Below are 26,885 nucleotides of genomic sequence, written 5' to 3'. Positions count from 1 at the left end.
CAACTTGGGTAAAGCCCAGAGCCTCACCCGCCCTGCGGGTGGGGAGTCCAAACTTGAGATTCCAGAGGGATGCTCTAGGCACAGCTCCGTGCTCAAGGCCCTGGGGGTGCAGTGGGGAGTGAGTTGCCAATGGTTACTGTCACCCGTAATGAAGGGGCTTGCTGTTGCCTGTGGCCTCTCCTAACAGGATAAAAAAATGGAAGAAACTGGTTCCTTCAAGGATGTCTTCACCCAATGTAAATATAATGCCCAAATTCCTGCAGTCTGGTGAGCTAGTCAACCTTGTTTCCTACCAAAATACATTTGGGAGGCTGACTACACAGAGGAAGCTAACGTGAAATGCCCACCATTGGGGCAGCACAAGTATTGGAACTCTAGAATGCTTTGTGCCCTTTCTTAGGTGGTAACTGGCTGTCTTAGCAATGACAAAGCAAACCACTAAAACTGGATTCTCCGCTTCTTAATTTTACCTTTCCCTTTAAAAATGTGATGTTTTCCAGAGATTACATGACTTCAAGTCAATAGCAGTTACAGAGAAATTATTTTTCTTCCTGTAGGAGAAAGTATATGTATATTTGATTACATGAGCCAAAGTCCAATGCTGATTAAATTACGCTGGAGGTGTGCTTCCAACCCAAACAAAGTCTGCTTTCTCCAGAAGAGTAATGGATCTTCAAATGGTGAGAGAGGTGTCAATGTGGAAGGCAGAGCCTCCCTTCCCTCTGGGACAATGTGTGTGGGACAGTTTTTCATAACAAATGTCCAAAGCTTCTAAGAATCCTGCTCCTCCAGTGAGACTGTACCCTTACGCCTGCAGCCTCTAACCTTTCCCGTCTGCACTGTGTCAGGCATCAGATGGGTGGCATTACTCAATCATCTTCCCTCCCTCCTTCCTTCCTGCTCCTTCCAAAACCTGTGCATGTTTTTTCAAAGTCTTTGTCTTGAGACACGGGCATCCAAAAGCCTTTCCCAAAGTTACTGAAGTGGGTTAGGGGGGCAGATTGGGTGATGACGGGCCCCCAGCCCATCCTGAGCAGACTCTGCACCTGACATCATAAATGGACCCATTGGGCTTCCTCATCATGGTCTCTCCCCCCCAAGAAAAGTATCCCCCTGGATAAATTACTTTTCCCAGGAAAAACAAGGGTCTCTGAGTGGTCAGTGGTGAACATAATCCAAAGGGTCTTTGATGAAGTTTAATGTTCAGGGTGGCTGAATAGTCACCCTTTTCCCCAGGGCACTTTATCCAGACAATCATTTCTATTTAATTCCCTCCTCATCTCCCTTCCTTTGGCAGGAACCCAGAAACTAAATCTTTCTGCTTCTCCTCTGAGACTTTCATTCCTCCAGGGATTCCCCCTACATGACACCACTTTTCCTGAACACAGTGTCTGCCAACACCATTACCAGCCATCGTGTGGTAGGGTCCAGTACCTTCTTCCTGAGAATTCTTCAACCCCCTTCCTCTAATCTTCTTTTAGAAAAAGGTTCTAATGACTAGAAAACCAACAGGTGATCCTAAAATGAAGTTTTGGGCTGAAACAGCAGGAGAAGCAGGTTCTCCATTTCTCAGGGTTCAGGTCTGAAGCTGGGGGACGTAAGCCCTGTCCAGACCTGGCTCGAGACAGGAGTGGGGTAGCTCTTCTCTTGGAGACACAGAGAATCTGGGGGAATCAGTTTCCCCTCTGCCCTACCCTCACCCTGTTTGGGGATTCTAAGATCCCACTCTCCAAAATGCCATTCAACCCTCCGAGAAGGAGAATGCTGGGGCCCTTCATGTGGGGCATGTAGGGAGGGGCCAATTGTTTTCCTAACCAGAAGGGAATCACCCACTTTCAGTTTCTGTAGCTGATCACTGGTCACCTGACCTGGTTCACTGTAGTTTTCAGGAGCAGGGGTAAGAGCACACTCTGACTAGGAATCAAGAAGCTATATCGAAGCTCCCTTCTTTAATGGATGTTCCCCATTTGGGGAGGACAGAAAGAAAACCCAATGATCCTTTGCCACACCTCAAAGCAGAACAATGTAAGATTCTCCCCACCACCTTTCCTTCCTCCTCTTTCTCATTTCATTCTTGGAGAAGGAAGGAAAACATTCCTTTCCTTCTAGATTGAGACCTTCTCTGGAAGGAAAAGCTTAGCTTTCTAATTGGAGGAGTTATAATAACAAACAACAATGATTAAACTTTCATCTCATCCTCACTACCAGCTCACCTCTTTCCTTCTTTCCAGTCAAATTCACCTTTACTGTTCCTTCTAGGAGAATAGCCGCCGTTTGGCAAGGGAGCGGTAGGCAGAGTGCAGAGGTCTTCCCCACTGGGCAGGAAGGAAGAGCTCAGATGTTCTTTGTTTTTCTGGTCAGTGCAGGTTACCAGGGGCAAATCTCCCTGCCCAGCTTACTCCAGCCCCAGTTCTCTGATGAGAAGGGGAGGAGGTGGTGGTGAGGTCCCCCAGTCTGGTTTTCTTACCTTCCTGCACCAGCCTGGGTAGGCAAGATTCTTCCCTGGTTGGCCCAATTAGCCTGCTGCAGAGCAGACAATTCTGAGGAATAAAGTCGGGGCCTTTGTCACTGGGCCACATTTAATTGTCCAACTAATGCATCTGTGTACAAAGTCTGTGAATGGGAACATGTAATGCGAATGAGCTCTCTTTTAACGAGAACAGTCAAGGATGAGAGGGGATCCACGGATCTGGAAGCTGCGAGGTTAGCAGGCAGCATTAGAGACATCAATTCCGGTCGTTCCCGCACATCAAGAGGGTGACTGAATTTCCTAGATGGTTTCAATGTAGGGAAAAAGTTGCCCCCGCCCTGCAGGACCAGATGGGGGCCTCCTGGGCCCCAGAGGTGGGGACGCGGCTCCTCCAGGACAAGAAAGCTGGGAGGGCACGGTGCAGGCGCGCAAAGCCTTCTCCACCCAGCCGCCCGCAGATCCAGTGGCAGGGAGCGCAGAAAGCGGTGTGTAAGCTCAGGGAAAGTAGGCAGGCAGTCCAGTGACAAGAGAAAGCTTCGGGTCGCGAGGCTTAGGCTGGGGCCCTGCAGGGGAGGAGCGGCGGCCAGACCCGAGAACAGGCCGGGAGCTGGGGAAGCTGCACAGCAGGGAGTGCTGGGGAGCACCAGGGAGCGCGGGGAGCGCCGGGGAGCCGGGGCGCTGGCGAGTGCTCTGCTGGGAACTGTCGGGCTTACTGGAAATGCGCCGGATCAGGTTCCAGATCAATGAAATCTGGGTCCACACGTTTACGTTATTGTTGCCAGCATTAATGCTCTTTTAATCTTCTAAACATTATCAGCATCGATCTCCCTCCATATACACATTTGTTTGAGAAAGTGACATAACCACACGGTGGAAAGCCTGGAGTAAAAATAAATGTGCAGCCTCTCACGTCGAGGATGCAGGGTGGCCTGGGCTACATTCTCTCGCGGGGCTTCACTGCCCTCCCTCCCGTCCTGCCTCTCTGCTGCTCCTGTCCACCCTAATGCGTGCTACGGAGGTGTTCTCGAGGCACTGGGGGCTTGACCAAGCAAGGACAGTAGCGAGAGCTTTTCAATTATTAATCTGACCAGCCAGCAGGCAAAAATATCGCGTGTTCCGTACTGATGTGGGTTGCCTGCGGCCTCCCGGCCACGATCCCAAACTAAACTGCAGGGAGAGCTGGGTTGAGCTGGGCTGGAAGCTTTGGGGAGTTGGGGTTGTGAAGTGGGGGGAGGTCTTCGAATGAAGTCCCCGCCCCCTCCCTTTGCTTTAGGAGGTGCCGGGTCGGTTCAGTGCACCCTAAGATATCCCGGTTCAGAAGGACACAGGCGCGCAGTGATACCCCCGCAGGAACCACTAAGAACCTCCTTGCCATGCTCCCCCCGCTGCGGCCCTCAGGTGGCCCTGGCAACGTCTTGGCGGGTTGGTTAAGGGCCCACTGCTGCCTGGACAGAGTTGGCTTCAGATTGGCCACTGGGAGTTACTGCTTAAAGAGAGCTTGCGTGTCTGTCCAACGCGGGGATGGGAGGCTGATTCCCAGCAGACATCCCGGGAGCCGGGGTTACAGGCTGTGCCATCCAGGGCTCTGCTCTCTCTTCCCGATGACGGAGGAAACCACTCCCGCCACTGAGACCTCGCTTTTCCTCAGCTGGGCGCCTGTCCAGGTTCTTGCCTGGTCTCTCTCCCTCTTTGTTCGTGTTTGTGCTTGCTTTAGAGGCTTTTCTTGGGCTCAAAGCTGGAGAGTGTTGGTTCTTGAGCCCGTGGGAGTGTGTCCTGAAGCCTCTAGCCCAGTTAATAAAAGCTGCCTTGAGAAACCTCTGAGGAGGCCCGCGCGGGAGCAGCTGCAAACACTCTCTGCCTCTGCCACCCTTTCTGAGCGAAATCGTGCCGTTCTGGGGCAATCTGAGTTTCCCCATGTCTTCTCACTCCCCTTTGAAACGCTACCCTGGGCTCTATCTACACTGCAGAGGTGGGCACAGGGGAGAGGAAGGACCACTTCTGTTGTGACAGTGTGTACTTCTCCTCAGGGTGAGGTTTTAGGGCAATGGCCCAAATCAGACATCTTAATTCTTAGGTCCCTAAAACCCTTGCCTGATTGGGCCTTTGGGCCAGAGGGGCCCAAAATGAGAAAGAGAAAGGAAAACTAAAAGGATAAAAGAAAGAAAGCAAGCAGAGGCCTGGTCTGGGGTAAGTGGGGGGGGGGGGGGCACCACTTGTTCCAGTACAGGGTTGGGAGACAGGCCCAGTCACCCTTTGGGAGCTACTAGGATTGTTTAATCCCGGAGTCCGACGGTGTGGGCCATCAGCGAAGGTCCGAAGGTCCCCGAGGGGATTCCGATCAATACTCCTGACAGAGAAGGCCTCGGCTTTTCTTCTCCATTTGCTCCTGTCCCCTAGTGCTCCTGAGTACATAATACCTACTTACCAACCCCAGCTTCTGCGTCAGTGTCTGAAGAGACTGATCTACTGACCCCAAACTGAAAAGCCTTCTATGTAATAATAACCACTCAACACGCTTGTAGTTGCTGATAAAATGGCTAGATAAAAAGGCTAAAGCTCTTGTCCCTTTTCAACATGGGGTAATAAAACAGACACACATTTGAATGCTTCAGCAAAGTGGGGTCCTCAACAGGAATTTCCCACTCACTGAAGGAGCTGTCAGTCTCCTTCGGAGGCAGCCCTGAGGAGTCATCCTGGAACTCTCCCACCCCATGGTGGGTGGTGGGACTGGGGACCCCCAGGAGTTGCCACACTTATCCTTAAACCCAGCAGTGCTTGGGGCCATGGTAAAAGCTGAGACTAAGAACTAACAGGTAAAACATTACTTGCCACATCACTTTCAAATGCAGAGGCAGGAAGGCAGTATTTTATTTTATTTTTTTAGCTCTGCCCTTTTCACCACAGGCATGAGGGGGCGGCAGCGCTCTGAGATGGGCTGGAATAGGATAGCTGTCATCTCACCTTTAACTGTACCCCCCAAAGACCAGCTGCCAACTTCCTTCTGGCTGCTTGTGTCCAGGAAGCCAGCACGTGCTAGAGCTTGCCAGAGAGAGACTGGGGGGCCTAAGACAATAGGGAACCACACTGTTGGGAATTGTCAGTAAGCTTCCAATTTATTTCTCACTGCTACTCTCTATTCACTGCTTAATCTTTGCTAGGAACCAAAAGCAAATCAGAGAAAAATGTAGGAGAGGATGAAGCGTAAACTAAAGGAGAGAGATAAAGTAGATTTCTAAATCCAAGCAAAAGTACTTGGAGTTCACCGATCTGAAGAAGCTCTTTCGGGCAAACCTCGTTTTCCTTTTTATCTTCTTAGATCAACACTGCGGGGCCGCTGTAGGTAGGAATCCTCCAATAGCCCGCAAAGGCTGAGGTGGTCATATTGAAAACGCACCTCCCCAAGCCTGGGTGAAAATGCTGCCTGTCACACCTCCCAGCCCTGTCCGGTGTCGGTAGAGTGCATTCACACTACCTTTCAACGGTGCGAGGAAAGCCCCGGGGCGCCGGAGAGGAAGCCTCAGCTCTCCCCTCCGGAAGCGCTTCCTTTGCGATTATCTTTGAATCTCACGTGTCCCACTTCCCTCGCCTATGCAAATCACTGCCACTATGACTCGTCCCTCTGATGACCCGCCGATCCCGAGATCGCCTCAGTCCAAGAGAAGCTGCCCAACCCTGTTTGCAGTAGAGTACAGCGTATCCTCCCAATGGGGTGCCTGGACACTTAGTCCCTCTGGGCCTGCGGCTGGATCCTAGGGACAGCGCAATTGCCACGCGCACCGCCGGGTCTGTGCGCACAAAAGCGCTCAACTGTGTGCCAGGCGCAGCTACTGCTGTGTTTTTCTCTACAGTTCCCGCCGCCCACGCAGGAGGTGTCTGTGCTCCTAGAACAATAGAGGGCTGTACCTCGCGGCTCCGCCGCTAGAGGAGGCACAAAGAGCCAAGCCGGCTCCAGAACAATGTAACCAGCGCGTCAACTCGTCCCCTCCCGCCGGCCGCCAGCCCTCCCCGACACCGCGCTTCGCGCACAATCAGCGTCCGCTTAATGCAAAGGCGGAGCCTGTAGCCCGCGGCCAAGATGCATTAACTAACTTGCATCTTAATTTCTCAGCACCTCTTTCCACAAGCGCCTGACCTCTCTCCGAGCCCAGCCAAACCTTGGCAAATCCTAGCAAACGCTAGGAGTGGTGCAAGGGTAGCCGGCAAGCTCTCTCCGTTCTTAGTTTATCTCCCCCCGTCCTCCCAGAGGTTAACGCGGCAGTCCCAACCTTCGTCCTTGAACCCTCCCCCCGCTGTGGACAGTGACATGGAAGCTGGCCCAACTGGGCTCTTTGGGTCAGAAAAGTCCCCGCGCCAACGCCAAGGCCGGAGAAGGGCTCAAGAAGCGCTATTATAATCCGGCCACTCGTTCCGGCGAGGCAAGGCTGTGACTCCTGCCAATAACCAAAGAAGTTTGCCTGATATGGTGGGCAGGAGAACAGAGAGATCTTTTTCCTTTCAGAAGAGCAAAGATCCTCAACTGCCTCCATATAGGGAGACTAGGCAGCCTGGAAAACGGAAATGGATTGTCTAAGCAAGAGTTCAAGTGCACAGGGTTTTGAATAAGGGCAATACTTGGTCTCTGTGAGTCCTGGAAAAAGAGGGTTCCTAGTGGACACCAGGCACCCATCCCGCCTCTCGCAAAGAGAGGGCAAAGTTGACACGCGGAGGGGAGGGCGAATGAAGTGTGTGTGTGTGTGTGTGTGTGTGTGTGTGTGGCGGTGTCGGTCCATGAAAGCTCGTAGACAAGGAGGGAGAAAGAGAAGAAAATAAGCAGAAAGAAAAAGGGAGAGCAGAAAGAAGAGGAGAAGAGAAAGAGAAAGAGAAAATGGAAGAAATAAAGTCAGAAGAAACAGGAAGTGTGTAGGGGAGAGCAGGAGGGAACCGAGGGAAGTGCTAGGCACGCTGATCTGGGGCCACGAGCACCCAGAGCTCGCTCCCCAGCCGCCAGGCTCCTGGCGACTCTCTGGTCTTACCTGCCAGGCGGAGGGCGGACATGCGCTGGAACTCCGGCTCCTGCAGCCACTTCCACATTCTGCGGAAGGTCTCCCTGCCAGATTTGAGTTTACTCCACGGTTTTGGGTTCCGGAGCAGGTCGGAGAGAGTCCCCTGAGACCGGCACAGCACCCTCTGCGCGAAGATCGCCTGCGGAATGCTGTAGCGCTTCAGCTCGGCGGTGATGCGCTGGGCCACCTCTTTGGTGTTGATCTCCTCCAGCTGGCCAGATGTGGCCACCTGCGAGCCCGACGAGGACGAGGGTGGACGCTCGCGGCTGGGTGCCAGCACCGGCCCGTGGGACTGAGTGTGACCTGGGTGGTGCAGGCCATTGAGGTGCGACATCATGGCCGCGGGCGGGGTGCCCAAGCCCCGAGACAGGTGCTGCTCACCGCGGGTCAGCATGGCAGTGTGGTGCGCATCGAAGTTGGGGCTGAGCATTTTGTCGTGGCCAGGCGGCCCGTAGTTGGGCAGGCTTTGCTGCGCGTTGTGGAGGCCACCCAGCCCGTTGCCCAGCGGCGTGGCGGCCAGCGGGGACAGGCTCTGGCTCATGCCGGGCATCTCCTTGTAGGGGCTGTAGAGGTTGTTCATGGCCGGGAGCCCGCGTTCGTCGCGCATGAGAGTGAAGCTGCCGCTGACGTTGCCCGACAGGCGCTGGTGGTGGTGGTGGTGGTGATGGTGGTGTGGATGGTGGTGGTGAGGGTGCGGGTGGTGGAACTTGTCCGACACGGTGGAGATGGGCGGCAGCGGCTGGAGCGGCGTCAACGTGGTGTATGTGTTGCTCATGCCCATGCCGGGCGGGGACGAGTCGCAGGACATGCTCATGGCGTGATGGAGCGGGATGGAGAGCTCCGGCCGGTAGTCACCGCCGTCCAGGATTGAGGCCATGCTAGTGACCATGGCCGAGCGCGACGCCGCCGCTGCTGCTGCTGCCGCTGTGCCCAGCTCCTGGTGAGCCGTTGGCGGCGGCGGCGGAGGCGGGCCCCGCAGTGAGCCAGCAGCGCCGCGGCCCGCGTGGTGGGGGCTGGGGCTGGCCAGCAGCTCTTGCTCATGGCCCGGGCCCCCGCCGCCGCCCCCGCCGCCCCCGCCGCCGCCCCCGCCGCTGCCGCCGCCGGCCGGCCCGTGTAAAGTGCCCAGACTTTCCATTGTCAGCTCCGGGTTCATGGCGCAGCCTTCTAGTTCTTTGGTGAGGCATCGATAGGCGGTGTAGGCAGCCTTCATTCAGTCCATCGGGGCACGGGGGCGACGGGGGCGGCCGGCAGGCTGGCAAGGCGCGCGTGGCGGAGCTCGGCCGTGGGATCAGGGGAGGGCGCGAGAGTGCGTGAGTGTGTGGAGGGGGAGCGTGCGTGCGGTGTGCGCCCCGGGCTGCGGGCGGGCGCGCCCGGGGTGGGGGCGGGGTGGGGGCGCAAGGGGCGTGCGTGCGGGAGAGGAGAGGGGGCGGGGAGGGAGGGAGGGATCACCGAGCCCCACCGCTCGGGCCGGCGCGCTGCCTAGCCATGTCCCAGCCCGCTCCGGCGCGGACGGCTTCTGTTTGGGTGAGCGGGAGCTGTCCAGAAGGGCTCTGCCGCTGGCCGGGGCAGCCAACCTACCCTCCCGGACCTGGGGCGGGGCAGCGCCCGACGAGCGTCGCGAACAGCCACTCCGAGGCCACGGCTGGGCTGAGGGGCGGGTCTCCTGAGCGCATCTGCCAATGACTTAGGAGGGGGCGGGGTTGCGCGTTTCAGGTTTGGCTGACGTCTCTGCCTTTTTTCCTCCTTTGCCACTGGAATCAAACGTCAAAGAGAGGGAGGGAGGGGAAGAAGTGGTAGAAGGGGGAGAGAGAGAGGCGAGAGTGCGAACGGGGGACAGAAATTATATTAAAGATGCCGTGCTGTGTCCCTCCTGAACAGCTGAGATCTGGGGGTAAAGGGCATTGCTTCGGTTCCCTTCGCCTCACCCCAAAGCTTTCCTCGAGGCCAGGAAGCTTGGAGGAAAGGACTCCTCTACTTGCTGGTGTAAAAACAAACACACATCTCCTAGCAAGCCACTTCCCAAGCGTCCCTAGCTGGGAGCCAGTAGTTTTTAGCCTTTTAAAATGCAGGAGCTAATGTATTCTAATGCATGGTAAATTCCCGAGACTGGGCGTGCATAATCTACCGTACGAGAGGAACTCCAGCGCCCTCGCCGCCTGCGAGCTGCGGCCGGCGGACGCAAGCCCACAGGCGGCTCGGGCCGTGGTAATGAATGCAAAGTTAACACAATAACATCATTTAATTACCCGGCGAGCCCATAAATCTCCCAGTTATGAGGCTTCAGAAGGGCCCTGCTAGATTGCAAAACAAAACTAGAACTCCAGGAATTGCGGTTTCAAGGTGACCAAATGCTTGCCTCATTAGAGACTTGGAAAGAATTGGCGGCGGTGGAGTTGGGGGTGGGGAGTATTTCGGCAGGATTGTAGCCACTTCCTAAAGCGAGCAAACTTATCCTGGGGGCAGGGAGTATGTAAACCGTTTGGGACGACACCAGTGGATCTTTCCCAGAACACACGCACGCGCGCACACTCTTCTCTCGAATCCCGGGAGAAGAACGCCCCGGGTTATGGCTGTGGGTAGATGCCATGAAGCCTTGGCAGACATAGTCATATCCAAACCTTGTTTTTGAAAAGACCAGAGCCTCGGCGAGTTCTAGAACGCTCTCAAGCCGCAGCTTTAAAAAGTACCCCCTTTTAAACCTAGAATTTCCGTTATTCAGTAACCCCGGGTCGGGGTCTAGGAGTGGAGCGGGGTAAAGAGAAGGTGATTTCTGCGACCTGGGTTGGGGGTGGAGAGGTGGTTGAAGACCGAGCCACCAGACGTTGAAAGCCTTAAAAGTAACAGATTCTTCCAAAGCAGGTTGCGTTCTGTTTGCCTCCGAAGATTCAAGCTAGCTGAGGTTGCGCAGATGTTGCCTTTGTTTAAAGAGACAGTAATTAAGGACAGGGTGGACATAAGTTTGAGAAGCGTGACCTATTTTCTTTTGATCAGCTGTCAAAAGAAGAGCAGGGGGTCTCCTTAAGACAGCCTCCTCCAACCACTTCCAGCTGTTAGAGAAAACTTGATAGGAAAACAAGGACACAGCCTGGAATACTGGATGTGCCTTCCAGGCGCTTGAGAAAGGGTTGAAAATAGTTTTTAGTCTCCCTGACCTTTTAGGGTTGCTCTCCTCTCTTCTAGCTACAGAGCACCCCAAAACCCACCCTCTCCCACACCACCCTGTCACAGGAAATGTTCAGTGACATTATTCATAGGTCTACTATTGAGCTCTGGACAATACCTTGCCAATTATTTTTTTTAAATAGCTGCTTCTCTGTAATATCAAAGGCTGGGTAAGAAAGTAGATGATCCCCTGTGTTGCTAGACATACTCTTCTGGATGCTCACATCTTTAATGTCACAAAACTAGACAGGTAAAATAACTCAGTTTTCTGTTTCTCTGCCTTTCCTCTCCCCCTCATCCTCTCTTCTGTCTCTTTTCCTACTCCCCACCTTATAAATGGCAGCTGGACACTTGGGATAATTTGAAACAGTTAATATTTGAAATACACACCCAGTTGAACAAAAGTTAATAGGAGTGCAACCTCTATGTTGGTCCAGGAGTGCTCAGCAGAGGAACAAGGCTGGGGAAGGAGTCTGGGGTGCCCTAGTGCTGAACGAAGCCTTCTCTGCCCTGGTTTCAGCCTCAGAGTGGTCAGTGATTCCAGGCTGGGACATCGATTGGCACTGCCTCTTTGCAGAAAACTAAATATATAAATTGCCATTTAAATAATTTTTCAAAACGATAAACTCATTTACCAGGCTGCCAAGATAAGTCTCAAGGGAATTATATTTCGGTGTGCCTGGGAGCAGTCGTGTGCTGGGGAGTTGAAAGGTGAGTTGCATATTCTCACTGCCTAGCTCCCTCCCTCCTCCTCCCTTTCTCCTCCCTCTCTCCCACCGTTGCTCCCCCTTCCCTCGATCAATATTGGCGATCTCAGGGAAATCATGAAATAGTATTGGCTTCTTTGTGTATAATTTCATTGGGCTAGATTAAAGCAGATTTTTCACGTTGTTTTTCTAATGGTGGTTTGAGGTTTTATATTTCAACCCCAACCCACTTAAAAGAAAAATTAATGTGCATATTTAGTCAGTATCCCAATTTTTACTGAATTAGGTTTGCATGCCCTTTTCTTTCTAAAAAGAAAAATTATCTGTTTTCTACTTGAAGATAATTTTAAGAACATCAGTACTAATAAGATTTTCAAATATGTTTTGAAATATCTTTGATATTTCTTTCTCTATTGTTCTGTAAAGAAATAAAAAGGAAGGGTTGCTTTCTAACTGCCCCTTGTTTAGGACATATACACTCAGCTTTACTAGTTCTTCGACTCAGAATTTTTGCTTTTCATTTGAAGTTACACTTCTGTTCTCTCCTCCCTTTGGCATTTGATTCACAAATAGACTGTATAGAAATGTGGTAATAGGAGAGCTAGTTCATGACTATTAGAATCTGGACAAACAGTTGCATCAGCCATTACATCAGGAGCAAGATATCCATTTCTTGGTATGCCACATCCACAGGTCTGATTTTCTTCAAGATCAGACACCTAAATGGGTCAAAAGAAGCCTGTAAATAAAATGCAGCTTTGACGAAAGATGTAAAAACTATCATACTGTAAAGGACAAAAAAAAAAAAAAAATCTGAACTTGAGTTCGCAATTACAGAAAAAGACTGGACTTTTTTACTGTCAGGGCTTTCAATCTATGTTTTCACATTAAATTGTATTTTTAGGCTCTGAGAGGGAGAAAGCAGTGGAGAATGCAATTAAAACGGAGACCCTATAAATTATTCACACATCCACAAAAATAAACAGATCACAAGTAAACCCAGTCTGGATAAGGGGCCCAACGGCTTTGTTTTCACCAAACAACAGTAACTACAACCCAAATCCTGGCAGAGGAGGGCTGCTGATTTCCACCCAAATGTTCAAAATGCTGAAGAAGGTTTTGTGTTGAGCAGAGCACATTTGTGCTACAACTCGGTTTATCAGAGCAACACAAAAAGACATAATGGTGGGTTGATTTGGACTATTTTATTTTTGTCCTTCCCCAAACCATCTGGCGTGTGAGTGTAGGGGTATTGATCAGGATCTGTGAGCTGCAGACCCCATGCCAATCTATAGCGTTTCTGGCAATCAGCATCGCCCATGAATTGCAGCTGTCTGTGCAGCTCCCGAACAGAAATCTTCAAAAAGTGCCCCCCTTATCAAACACATCATCCGTTCAGGGGTAAGTCAATATCTTTTCTTTGTCATTCAGTGAGCCAGGATTATGAGGGAGAAAGTTTTTTGTTGTCTGTTGTAGATGCTGCTGCTGCTGCGCCTGCCCCCCAACCCTCTTTTAAAGGAAGGAGAGCAATTTTCTCGCCATTGAATGGTAATGGTTTTCCAGAAAGGTCTCAAGCGTTTGTTTGAATCGGACAACAAATGCTGTTCAAATATTGTGGGGGAATTTGAAAAGCAGGGAGAAATCCTTATGTTGCTATACACAAATAATAAGTGATAATAGAGGGTGCCTTTTAACAGAGCAGAATTTTCTCCCCCCTATCCAGAGCCCCTGGTGATGAAGACACCGAAAGTCTCTGTGATTACACTTACAGATGGACATGGGTGCTGGTGGTGGGAAAGGAGACTTCGGAATTGTGGCTGTGTTTGATATCTCCATTAGCTTCAGTTTTCCTCTGCTTGAAGCTAGGGCTACTTGAGTACAGGGAGAAGAAAACTAAAACGGAAGCCCCACTAACTCCCTTAGGCCTCTCAGCTCAGAAATTCACTGACACGTTTCAGATTACAGTTGAATCAAGGAAAGTTAAAAAAAAAAAAAAAAAAAGTTGTCCAGGTGGTGAGGCCTAAACGGTCTTCCCTCCCTGTGAATGTTGTTAAAATAGAATATTCCAGGTTATTTGGCAAAGCCGGCAAGGGACTGACCACCCTTAACTTTTTGGTTGACAAGGACACTTTGCGCAGGGGTGGGGGGAGAGTTGGAGTTTGTTAGTGTTCTTCCCACCATCAGCTGGCCTATTAGGGAAAGAAAATAAAGATACGGAAGCCCTGCCTGCCTGGGGAGCGGTCCCTCGGAGACCCAAGCCCAGTGCCTGGACTCGAAAGTGGGGAGCGGGGCTGCGGGGTGGTTGGTCTGTGGGCAAAACCTACTACAGCCTCAGTTGTCCACGCTCGTGGAATGGGCAGTATTGGGGGAGGGAGGAGAAGACTTTACCCCAAAGAGCTCTGACACCTGCTCCAGGAGCCGGGAGTCTGGAGAGGCGGGGGCCGGGAGCCTGGGGAGGCAGGGGCAGCCAGAACACTGAGCATCCCCGAGCTACGACGCCGGGGCTTCCACCTGCTGAAAGCCAGGAACTAGCACGGCCAACCCTGATCGTCTCCCTCCACCCCTATAGATAGGGGACTGTTGGAGTTCTGGGTCCCCAGGGACACACACACACACACACACACACACACACACACACACTAATGCACGCGTCTCTCCCTGCTCTCGCCGGGTTTCCCGGTCCCCTCGAGGGAGGAGTATGGGGAGGAGTGGGTGCCCGTCTCTGATCAGGCAGGAGGTCGTTGTCGCCAGAGCTGGATGTCTGCCCGCAGCCCCTAACTCGGGGCCCATCACAGAACCTTCTCTGTCCCCCCCCCGCCCCCCTCTTTCAGGTTCTGTTTTCGGCAGTTGCTATCATCGCGGAAGCAGGTTCGAGACATAATTTGACTCTTTTGGGGGAAATCAAATTCGAAAAAGTTTAAGGGGAATTTAAAGATTCGAGGAGCCAGCGATGGTCTGAGGGCTTCTTTTGAGTGGGAGCGGGAAGCCACCGGCACAGGTCTTAGACTCAAGAACAGTGTTTTACTGGAAAATAACGAGAACAGTTTTTTTTCCTCTTGAAAATAACGTGGCACTTGAAAGCAATTTAGTGAGAATGAATTTTCTCTTAATGGGCTTCCAGTTTCTGCCCCAGGACTTGTAGTTTCTGTCCCTGTAGTCTTGGTGGGTCTGCGAGTCTACTTTCTTTTTACAGTAGATTTCTGAAAATTAATCTAAGTATGCTTAAAGTTATTCTCTCTTCTGGTTGTCACCCCACAAAAGATAAACTGGCGTGAGGTCCTTTTGTTCCGTTCAAGCTGTGCGTGAAATCTTTTTGTTGTCCTTTGAAAGGGAACGCAAAAGTTGCAGTAAAAAGGACAAATTTAACTGAAAGTGGCGTCGTTTTCAAGTTGCTCTGAGACTCTAAGCACGGGCGTTGCTTTTTATTTATGACCTTCTTAAAAACGATTATTTATTTTTTTGCTCTGGACATAATAATTTTTGATTGAGGATTCGATATTGTTTAGGCATTAATACAAACACGAGGACTTCCCCTTTCTATGAAAATGGGAGAGTTTAAAAATCTTTTTGTATAATTTGAATTGTCTAGCTACCATGGAATTAAAAAAAAAAAAGTATACCGTATTTTAAAGAAAGAGTTGGCCAGATTTTAAACTTGAGAAATATTATTTCCGATTTCAAATGGCAATATTTCTACTTGAAACTAAGAAAACCAACTGAGAATTTAAAATATTTATGTGAATCAGTCCATTTCTTTCTTTCTTTTTTTTAAAAAATCAAATGATATATATTTTTTTAGATTCCTCGGCATCAGCTCCCAAACGTACTAAATAATCAAGGCAGTCTGAGCTGATCTTTCAGAGTCAGACGATCAAAAGAACACACTAAGATTATTTTAGTAGCATTTTATCTTTGGAAAATCTCTTCGATGTCACTTTTGCGGATTTTTTTTATTGCTTCCAAACGTGTAAGAAAAAGCAGCTCTGACCGACCGCAGGATTCAGAGGCTGGCGTTTGGTCACAGTGCGGGCCGCGGTCGTTCGCGGGCCGGGACACTTTCCCCGAGGGCCACTCGAGTCAGCTCCGGGCGGGGCCGGGCCTGGCCGGGCACAGGTGGTTTGGCTGCTTCTCAAGAACCGGGGCTCCGAGGGCGCCCCGCCGCCCGGGTGGGGAGTGCCGTGCCGGCGGCGCTCCTGACTTGGGAACCTGTTGGCGTCGAGGCCGCGGGCGCGGGGTGGCCGCGCTGGGCACTGCGAGCGGCTCCCCGGGCGGACCGCGCACTCGCGCTGCCCTCGTCCCGCTTCCCGGCCCCGCGGAGCCTGGCGGCCCCGGGGCCCGCGCCGCGCCGCTTGCCCGGGAGGGGGCTGCGCGGCCCCGCGGCTCGGGAGGCGGAGGGAGCCGGCAGGATTGATGTCTAAATCAATGCCGTTTCTAGGCGCTTCTCTCTGATCCTCTCCATCTTCCTCAAAGGCAGATCGCCTCCCGAGGTGGGCTTCCTTCCCCTTCGCAAGTCAGCGTGAGCGAAGTGTCCGCACCGAGCCGACCCCGCAGCCCCACGCGGGGCGCCGAGGGCAGGGGATGGCTCCGCGAGGAGCACCGACACGGAGGGGAACTGCTGCCCTGGCGGCCGCGCGTCGGAGCGCCCCGCGTGTCCCGCGGCATCCTCCCTCCCCGCAGGCTGCCCCGCTCGCCCTGCACCCGAGCTCCGCTTCTCGCACGCTCCCGGAGTGGCGCCCCGGGTCGGGACGCTCCCCAGCTCCGGCCAGGGCCCGGCCTGTCCCTTCCTCCCCCCTGGCTCCCAACAGGGCCCCCCCACTTGATGGGATCTGGAAGGGGGAGACCCCTCGTTTCCGAAGCCAAACGGGCCGTGCTCAGGCAGGCCTGGCTGCTTCTGATTTAATTACTCACTGATGAATTAGACAGCTGCAATTGTTGTGAAAAATCAGCGGCCACTATTGATTCCGGGACCGAGCAGGGGGTGGGGAGGCCGCGGGGGAAGAGAGGGAAGTCCGCCCGGGCCTCGGGTGCCCTCGACCAGGCGACCTCGCCAGGCCCCAGCGTCGGCCGAGCGCGCGGAGGGTCGGGCCGCCGGGGCTCAGGCTCCTCTCCGCGCACCAGGCCCCGCGGGGCCGCGTGAAGCCGACGGGGCTCGTTTCCCCTCTCGGGCCTGCTGTGGCCTCCAGGGCCGGAGACGCAGGGGAACTGGAGACGCAGGGTAGGAGGGCGGAGAGGTGGGCCCTCGGGCTGACAGCCCCGTGGGTGCCCCGGGCCTGGCGCTGCCCACCTGGGCCCCCGTGGTGGAGGCGGAAGGCCGGGCGGCGGGGCTTCCGGTCTCCACCCTCGGGCGCGGGATTAGTGAGCCGCCCAGAGCTCCTCGCCCGGGCGGGCGAAGGTCCAAGGCGCCTGGGGCCTCGCTGTCCTGCGCCCTCCGCTGCGCGAAGGCCGGGCGGGGACCGGCTTCCCGCACGTGCCGCCCTCCTGCTGGGCAGGGCGGCCGCAGTCGGCCCTGACGGTGAGTCCAGCCTCCGCAGCTACGCTTCCCGGTGCCCTCGAGGCAGGAGCCCGGAGCCCGGAGCCCGGAGCCCGGAGCCCTCGTCTCTGACCCAGCGACTGAGTTAGGGGTGTTTTCCTGCGGAGGAACCTCTGTGTGTCCTCAGAACAAGGGGCCCACACACCGGTGTGGAGAATACACGTTAACGAAGCCATCACCGTCCTATTGACGCAAAAATGGAGAAGGATTTGATGTGGCCGGAGAGTGTATGAAATGTTTTTCTTTTTTGGTATCTATATTACAAAAGCACTGAAGCCAGGGGTCGTCCTTTGGTATATACATTTTACGTCCTCTTCTTTGGTCGTATTAAATTCATGTGGCTTTCCATTGCAATTGGAAATAATTTTTTATACTACGTTTTATAGGCGTAACAAATTATACAGGAAATTTATAGGCTATGTAGAACAACAACAAAAAAATGTATTAAAGGTTTAAAGCTCCTCATCCCCAATGTTTCATTTTTCTTTCTTCTTAGAACTACTTTAGTGTTTACTCTCTCCCTTTGTTGGTGAAATGTGTGCTTCAGACCTTATCCTGAAAGAGGTGAGCACTGTTTCCCTGGGGATCAGATACAGAGTCAAAAAGGGACCTCAACAGCTCATCCCCTGCTTAGCGATCGGTGGGGCTGAGGACAGGTCACTGAACACAAAATGGCCTTTCTTGTCTTGCTTACTGAGATGGTTTAATAGATTTTGTAATGGTCTTCCAACTGTCAGACTGGGGAAAGCTGGCTTTGGGGCGTTGTGTTCCCATAAACCAAATACAATGCACTATGTGAAGTTCTTTACCAATCAACCTGGATTGGTAACAAGAAAAAGGAATTCTTGGGACAATTCTGAAACATTATGCTTTGAATCACCCTTTCAACCACGGCTTGTAATGATAAATGTGGGAAGTCCTTAACATTTTCCATCTGGGCTCATGACAGATTTCTGAAAATCTTGTGAATGATATTCAGTATACATCTGCTACAAAACGATCTCTGATTTGAATGTAAACTAGTATTAATTTGTTCTGCCCTCCCCCTCTTTTTAGTATTAATCTAAGTAGGGGATTTTTTTGAGGGGGAAGGAGTGAGCTGTGATGAATTTCAGTTTGAGTAAATGTGGGGTGAGTAGAAACATTTTTAAAAATTTTCATACCAAAGGTTAGATAGAGTCATATGGTTATGCAAACATTTTTGTATTTTGAAGGGACAGTTTTTGCCTTTGTAGATGCTGTTCCTTCTGTGCCTCAGATGGTGAACTGTTTTCACCCACAGTGCACCTGGTGAACGTCAGTCAGTTCAGAGCTGAAGTTTTATTCCCAAAGACTTCTTTAAAAAAAATGTTTTGCCCTGGTTGGTGTGGCTTGGTTGAGTGATATCCCATGCACCCAGAGGTCACTGGTTCGATTCCCAGTCAACATACATGACCAAGTTGCAGGCTCAATTCTTAGTAGGGGGCATGCAGAAGGCAGCCAATCAATGTTTCCTGCACCCTCTTTCTCCTTCTCTCTTCCTCTCTCTCTCAAATCAATAAAAACATTAAAAATATTTCTACTGATAATTTTAGAGAGAGAGGAAGGGGGAGAGAGAGATAGAAACATCGATGTGTGAGAGAGAAACTTTGATCAGCTGCCTCTTGCAGGACCCCTACTGGGGATTGAGCCCACAACCTGGGCATGTGCCCTGACCAGGAATCCAACTAGGACCTCTTAGTCCATGGGACAATGCTCAATCCACCGAGCCACGCCAGCTGGGCTACACTTCTTTTTTGGAGCTATTTGGATATCTAATTTTCTTTGGGGAAAAAATGTTTTACTTTCTTTTATGCTTATATTTTAATTTTATTTCCCAGCTCTTATGTTAAATATTGTAACTTAAATATTGGAACATCAGTGGGGCAGCAGCCAGGTACAGTAATCAGAATATGGGAGAGTTCTTGGAAACTGTAAAGTGTTATACAGAAAATTGATGATGGTTGATCAATTCATTAATTAATTTCTTCATTTAAGACATATTTATTGAATACGTTCTAGGTGACTCTTTCAGTTGTGGGTTGCAAGTAAGAGAAGTTGTCTTTTTTCCCCCCTTTATTGATTTTAGAGAGAGAGAAAATGAGAGGGAGAGAGAGATAGAAACATCGATGAGAGAGAACATAGATTGGCAACCTCCTGCGTGCCCCCCACTGGGGATTGGGCCCACAACCTGGGCATGTGTCCTGACCAGGAATTGAACCAGTGACCTCTTGGTGCATGGATCGATGCTCAACCACTGAGCCACACTGGCAGGACATGAGAGAAGCTGTCTCTAACTTAAGTAGAAAAGAACTGCCATGGAAGAAACCAGATAGCTCACAGAAGCGATAAGAATACAAGAGATTCAAGCTTGGAAAGCAAGCGAAAATCAAGGGATAATAGGAGCAGCAGCAGAGTCAAGGCCACACTTATTTGACTGGGAATCCTCTGCAGTCACTGTTGCCTCTGTTGCTGTTGCCAAGAGTAACTTCTGGGCTATCCAGTGTTTTTATGTTGTCTCTGCAAGAGCCAATGTGGAGGGGGATGTCCTCTCCTATGGCATATACCAGGATCCTAGCTAGTGGAAGGTGAGAAGGAGGGGCACTGATTCTACAGATACTGCACACTTTAAGAATCACTTAAAATAAGAAGGGTGTTTGGATAGTGGGCAGCAAAAACAAAACAAAACCAAAAACAGAAGACAAACAAAAAGTACCCAGAAATATGTTACCACATAGGTGAACAAATGAGATGTGGTCCCTGCTCTTATGAATCTTATGTATTAGTGGAGTGATGATGACTTTTCGTTTTTTATATAAAGAAGGAGGCAAAACAGCAAAGGATTATTCGGATCTCATCTCAAAGTAATAGGCTAAGTTTCCCCCGTATTTCCCCCCCTTCTGCTCTTTTGGATATTGGTCAGGGGAGGTTAGAAGTGACTGATTTAGGAGGTGCTGTGCCTAGTCCATCACCCTCAATCTCAATTTCAAGGGTGTGGTGGAAACAAGATCTGAATCTGGAGGCGGATGGGAATTCCTGTTTTCTAGCTCCATCCTTTTGTAGATGCTCTCCAAGGTCCTTTCCACACAGACTTCAAGTCTGATTTGATTTGGAACCCCTTTTATCAAAATAGGCTCTTTATGATTATTGGGTTAATTTCCTGAGTTTGTTTTTTTAAAAGATATCCTAAATCTGAATCCAAGCTGTTATGGGGTTTATAGCTTTAAAAGCTATTTCTGATGGGATTAACTTCACATTCTAAAAAGGTTTCAGAATTCTCTTTTTCAAAAATGAATTCTAAAAGAATTTCTAATTCCAAGTGATCTTATTCAGTGAGTGGGTTTGTTGCTTCAAGTTTTAAATTATATTCTGAGTGTCTTTGGTTCCTAGCTGTAACTGATCTTCAGAACAAGAAAGGAATAGAAGGCAGAGAACGAGAGACCAGAACCTGGATCAGTGAGAACAGAATTGTTTCCGAGTTATGGCATTTCTATGTATTTACTACATTTTTTTTTATTTTTATTTTTTACTGAGGTATTTCTTTTCAAGAGGATTTTAAGTTTTATTAAAAAAATTACTTGACGGGGCAGAGCCAAATTAAACTCTGTTTCTTCAAAAGGTAGAAGCATGGTGATATTTATATCATCAAAGTGTTCTGGCTGGAAAGATGTGAGGACAGTTTCAAGGGTCATGTTTAAGGTTTGTTACACAATACAAGCAAATAGCAGCCACCCTGCATATTTTGTATTCTTGGTATTGAGAAAAAAAAAAGGGTGTGAATCAAATGAATACATATTAAACCAGAATCTCTCACTGTGTAAATGAGCCTTCTTTATGACCCATTTTAAAAGTGAATACTCCCTCGGAAAACCAAACAATCATTAAAAAATATATACTTAAACTATTGATTTCTGCATGTTGGGGTTGCTTACAGTAGTGGGGTTTGAGGTGGGGAGAATGAAAGGGGCAGTATGATGAGTCACATCTGTAGGAGTTTATTGATCCAAAATGTGGTAAGATATTTTGCTTGGCTTAGTCTCCCCTTCTTCATGCCACTTCAAATCCTACTCATCCTGCCTGGCCAGGATTGAGCATCCACCTATGCTCCAGGAGGTCCCCGGTTCGATTCCGGGTCAGGGCACATGCCGGGGTTGCAGGCTTGATCCCCAGTAGGGGCATGCAGGAGGCAGCCAATCAATGTTTCCCTCCCTCATCATCAATGTTTCTATCTCTCTCTTCCTCGCCCTCCCTCTCTCTGAAATAAATAAAAACATATTAAAAAAAATCCTACTCATCTTTTAATACTGTGTTTGTAAACTTTCTGAGTGAAATTCATAGTAGGAAATGGATTTTATAGTGAGACCCTAGTACATATACAGTATATGCACATTTCAGGAAGGAAAGACACCTTTTAAAAATGCCCTGTTATAGCCGAACTTGTATTTGAAATTAATTACTAAAGCAGAGAGTCTTGTCTGATGATTCTGGGTTATTTTCTTCTCTGAATAGTGTTTGTTTTTTCTGCTGCTCATTGAGTACATGTCATCTAATGCTTGTTATTGTTATTTGTATATATAGTTCACTGGCTGCTTTAGAGAGGAAGGCTGCCATTCTGGAGGGACGTCTCTAATGACATGCCATAGGGCTCTTGATCCTACCTTGTTCAATACTTGTTTATTAAAGTCTTTACTGAAGGTTAGAAAGACTTCTCATCAAATTTGTAGGTGACACAGAGCAAGTAGCCATAACTAATATATTGAAAAACAAAATCAAGATTTAAAATGAACCATGAATGTTGGAATGAAAACCAACATGATGTAATTTAACAAAGACCAGCACAAAAGCAGTTTATTGAGGCTAAAAAATATAAATCAAGTGAGGTTCCTGAATTGTGACAATAATACATATGAAAAGATGGGGATATAAATGTTATATAAATGCAAAATGGTTCAAAAATATTATTTTGCATAAAAAAAACCAAATGTAATTGTATGCTGCATCAATAGAAGTATGATATATCGCTTCAAGGAAGGCCACAGCTTCCCAGTATTCTGGGCTGAAGATTTATCTAGTTCTAGCTACTTTATTTATTTGTTTGTTTGTTAATCCTCACTTGAGGATATTTTTCCATTGATTTTTTTTTAATCCTCATCCAAGGACATTTTTTGCATTTATCTTCAGATAGAGTGCGAGGGAAGAGGGAGGAAGAGAGAGAGAGAGAGAAACATTGATGTGAGAGAGACACATCAACTGGCTGCCACCCACACGACCCCAACAGGGGCCGAGGACAAACTGCAACCGAGGTACGTGCCCTTAGCGGGAACCAAATCCAGGACTCTTTGGTCCGTGGGCCGATGCTCTAACCACTGAGCAAACTGGCCAGTGCTTTTTTTTTTTTTTTTTTTTTTTTTTTTTAGATAGAGTGGAAGGGAGGGAGGGAGGGAGAGAGAGAGAGAGCGACAGAAATAGCGATGTGAGAGAGACACATGGATTGGCTGCCTCCCACTCGACCCCCAACCTGGACTGAGGATTGAACCTGCAACCCAGGTACGTGTACTTGACCAGGAATTGAACTTGAGACCCTTCGGTCCATGGGCTAGTGCTCTAACTGCTGAGCCAAACAGGTCAGAGCTAGCTCCTTATTTTAATATAAACATTGATAAGTTAGAGATTAGCATAGATCCTCAGGATGTGAGGGAAGAGGAAACCATGCTTTATGTGGAAGAGTTAGAGCAAATGTTTAGCTTAGAGAAGAGGCAAATGATACAATACATGATTGCCACTTTAAATATTTGCCTAGCTGTTACATGGGAGAGGGCAGAGCTAAGACCAAAGGGTAAAAATCACAGAGGAGCTGACTTTGATTCCAGCAGTTAAGGTTGTCTAGGAGTGCAGCAAGTTGCCATATGAAGGGGTGAAGTCTCCACCCAGAGGAGAATCCTGCAGAGGCTGAGTGACTATCTGGCTCGGATGCTATTAGTAGGAAGCAGCTGAATTAGGCAACAGGTTGAAATAGAAGCTCTCTCTGGTTGAATTTTATAATTTTCTGAACTTCATATTTGAAAAATAATACTGTGAAAGTGATTTTATATAGATGATTTTAAGAGATACATTAATATTCAAACTTGTAAGAACTTTATGCACGGTAGAGCATTTTGCATCTCAAAAGCACAATAAAACTATTCCTTTATTTATTGTCTGCATTTCTAAAATCCCCAAAAGCTCTGAAAACCAAAGTATTTTGGGATCTCATGTTGAAATAACCTTAACTGAATTGATAAGAGACTATTTCAGTCTTTATTCCAGTTAGAATGAACACTTATATATACCTCTGTAGAAATATTATTGTATTTGATTATAGGGAGCTGTGCAGGTCCTATTGGGGATTATGATTTTTACTACTGACTTTCAAAATAGCTGAGAAACCCTCAATTCTAAACTATCTATCTCTAAAGGATTTGGTTAAGGGATTGTTATAATTAATTATCCTATAATTGGATAGTTCTTGGTTTCTCAGGGTAACTTGAATTCACTGGGCTAAAATCTAAACAGTAACTCCATTATTTCCCCATGCTAGAATGATTCTCAAGAGCTATTATTGTCAAGTCATTAAAACTTGTCACAGAAGGAATTTTGCTCTATGAGCCAAATTTGTACTATATATTGAAGCAACAAGTGGCTCTGCCATACCATATATATTTTATGAAGGGGTCAGCAGCAAAAATTATCTGTGTCAAGGATCTCTTCCCAAAGCATAATTTGCTATTCCATAAGGATGGCTCTGGGTGACAGTATCACACTTTTCTGGCCTAGGTGGAGTATTTAGTAAGATCAGTTTATTAATGGCTTTCGTATTACACATCCATTCTATAACTTTTACTCACTCTGCAGACAGTTACAGAACACCTACATACTCTCTGCTGGCTCTCAGGTAGGCAACAGTATTTAAAAGATGAACAAGATGAAGATAGTAACCGAAATATGCTCGCACACTCATTTTACCCCAAAAACAACCTATAAGGTCAGCAGGACAGATAGTATTATTCCCATTTTAAAGATGGAAAAATGGAATCTCAGGGAAGTTAAATGATTTGCTCAGGGTCACACATCCAGTAAGGGGTAGAACAGGACTTGAATTTAAGGTTCTAATTCAGGGTCTAGTTATGTTTCCATCATATTAACATATATGGGGAACCTGTTGTTTGCCATATAAAATGTATCTTCTCCTCACTCAAGCTTTGTCAGAGACATTTACTTTTACTTGGTTGCTCAGAATTCGTAGCCACTCTTTGTGTTTGGAGAATGCACTGGGAAATAAGTTTTTATGGGATGTAGGTCTCCAGTTCTTACTGTGAAAGCCCCAAAGCCCAAACACTTCTCCTTGCCTTCCCCTGACAGCTGGGACTCAGGAACATCAAGTAAGCTCAGCCAATGAGATACTCCTCCCGGAAGGAAAGACACCAAAGAACAAAAGAGTGGAGGCAGCTTAGAATTCAAGCTGGTGATGGTGGTGCATTCTGTGTCCAGCTGTGGCAGCTCATCAGCCGGACTGGATCTCTGGCTGTGATTCCTCATGCAAATCTTTTTTTTTTTTTTTTTTTATCCTCACCCGAGGACATTTTTTTTTTTTCCATTTTTTGCACAGATAGAGTGGGAGGGAGAGAGAGGAAGAGAGAGAGAGAGAGAAACATCGACGTGAAAAGGACACATCGAGTGGCTGCCACCCGCACGACCAACCAGGGCCGGGGACAAACTGCAACCGAGGTACATGCCCTTAGCGGGAACCGAACCCGGGTTTCTCCGGACCGCAGGCCGACGCTCCAACCACTGAGCCAAACCGGCCAGGGCTCCTCATGCAAATCTTTGACTGATTTTTATTTCTGATCTAATATTATTTCCTTCTTTCTGCTAATTTTAGGACAGCTTTTCTAGGTACAGTATTCCTGGCTGGCATTTTTCTTTTTCTTTCAGTACTTTGAATATGTCACCACACTCTTTCCTGACTTACTAAGTTTTTCCTGAGAAATCTATCTTGTGGGCATGTGTGTTTGTGTTTCTTGTATGTGACAAATCACTTTTTGTTGCTCTCAATATATCCTATTGGTTCTGTTTTTCTGGGGAACTCTAACTAATAGAATTAAGTGTATAATTCTTTTTATAGACTGAATTTTATTTACAAGTATTTTGCTAAGGATTTTTGCATCTATATATATGAGGGATATTGGTCCATAGTTTTCTTTTTTCATACTATCTGGTTTTGGTATCAGGATAATACTAGCTTCCTGAAATGAATTAGGAAGCTTTCCTTCATTCTGGAAGAGATTGTATGGAATTGGTAATGATTCTTCTTTAAATGTCTGGTATAATTCCCTAACGAATCCCTTCTGAACCTGGAAAATTCTCTTTTGGGAATTTTTAAGTTGAAATGTAATCTATTTAATATAGTACTAGCCTATCTTTCATATTGGGTTCTACTTTGTGCATTTTGAGGAACTGGTACACTTCATCTACGTTATCATATTTATTTGTGTAGAATTGTTCATGGTATTCACTTATTATCTTTTTGATGTCTGCAGGGTTTGAAGTGGTATTTCTTGTTCTGTTCCTGATATTGGTGATTTGTGCATTCTCTATTTTTTTTTTTGTCTGTTAGATATTTGTCAATTTGATCTGTTTTCAGAGAACTAGCCCCCCTCCCCTTCATTGATTTTTCTCTTGCTTTTCTATTTTCAATTCCATTGATTCCTGGTCTTTATTTCCTCTCTTTACTTGCTTTGGGTTTATTTTGCTCTTCTTTTTTTCATGTTCTTGAGGTGGGGGATTGTTGATATGAAACTTTTCCTCTTTTCTAATGTAAGTATTTAATGCTATAAATGTACCTTTCAGCACTGCTTTAGCTGTATCCTACATATTTTGATATGGTGGATTTTCAATTTCATGTAGTGCTACATATTATATAATTTCACTTGAGAATTTGTGATAAAGTATTTTGAAATGTGTTATTTAGTTTCCAAGTTTTTATAGATTTCTTGTTATCATTCTGTTATTGATTTCTAGTTTGTTCCATTGTGGACAAAGAACATACTCTATAATATTAATTACTTTAAATTGGCTGAGGTTTGCTTTATGGCTAAGGATATGGTTATTGGTATATGTTCCATGGGTGCTGAAAAGAATGTGTATTCTGCTATTGTTGGGTGTTGTGTTCTATCAGTTAAATGCTGATTAGATCCTACTGGTAGATGATATATCCTTGCTGATTTTCTGTCTAGTTGTTCTATGAATTATTAAGACAGCGATGTTGAGGTCTCCAAAAGTAATTGTGAATTGTTCTACTTATCTCTCTATACATTTGTATATCTATTCTTTATATTAACATATTTTGCTGTTCTGTGTATGGTCAAAACTCATTTAGGATTGCTATGTCTTCCTGTTGAATTGACTTTAGTATAATTATGTAAAGTTCCCCTCTCTCTGATTTTCTTTGCTCTGATTTTCTCTCTCTGATTTTCATTGATCTTTAAGTTTACTGAAAATAGTATAATCACACCTGCTTTATTTGATTAATGTTTACATGATATATACTTTTCCATCCTTTGACTTTCAACCTATCTATACTGTTATATTTGAATTGAGTTTTTTGTAGACTACATGTTTTAAAAAAAATTGGTTTGAGAGAAAGAGTAAGGGAGAAGGAGAGAGAGAGGGAGAGGGAGAGGAGAGTGGAGGAGGGGAGAGAGAGGAAGATAGCGATGTAAGAGAGAAACATTGATCAGTTGTTTCCCATACTTGCCCTGACCAGTGATTGAACCTGCAACCTGGACATGTGCCCTGACCAGGAATTGAACTTACCACCTTTTGGTGTATGGGATGATACTCCAACCAACTGAGTCACACTGACCAGGCAACAGCATAGTTTTTAATCCACTCTGTCAATCTTTATCTTTTAATTGGTA

At 47.9% G+C, this 26,885-nt stretch overlaps 1 protein-coding gene across 1 annotated transcript in view; it reads right to left on the bottom strand.

Moving 5' to 3' along the window:
- ONECUT2 (one cut homeobox 2) overlaps window positions 1-8,722 on the bottom strand; it is a 42,805-nt gene extending 34,083 nt beyond the window's left edge. The window contains exon 1 of the mRNA XM_036245791.1: window positions 7,483-8,722. Coding sequence (XP_036101684.1) covers window positions 7,483-8,722 — 1,240 coding nt within the window. The remainder of the gene's footprint in view (window positions 1-7,482) is intronic.
- Window positions 8,723-26,885: the final 18,163 nt, after the last annotated feature.

Source organism: Molossus molossus, unplaced genomic scaffold (genome assembly GCF_014108415.1).
Source record: "Molossus molossus isolate mMolMol1 unplaced genomic scaffold, mMolMol1.p scaffold_m16_p_6, whole genome shotgun sequence".
Classification (NCBI taxonomy): domain Eukaryota; kingdom Metazoa; phylum Chordata; class Mammalia; order Chiroptera; family Molossidae; genus Molossus; species Molossus molossus.
Note: the sequence above shows the minus strand (reverse complement) of the source record. Positions and strands in the feature narration are given on the sequence as shown.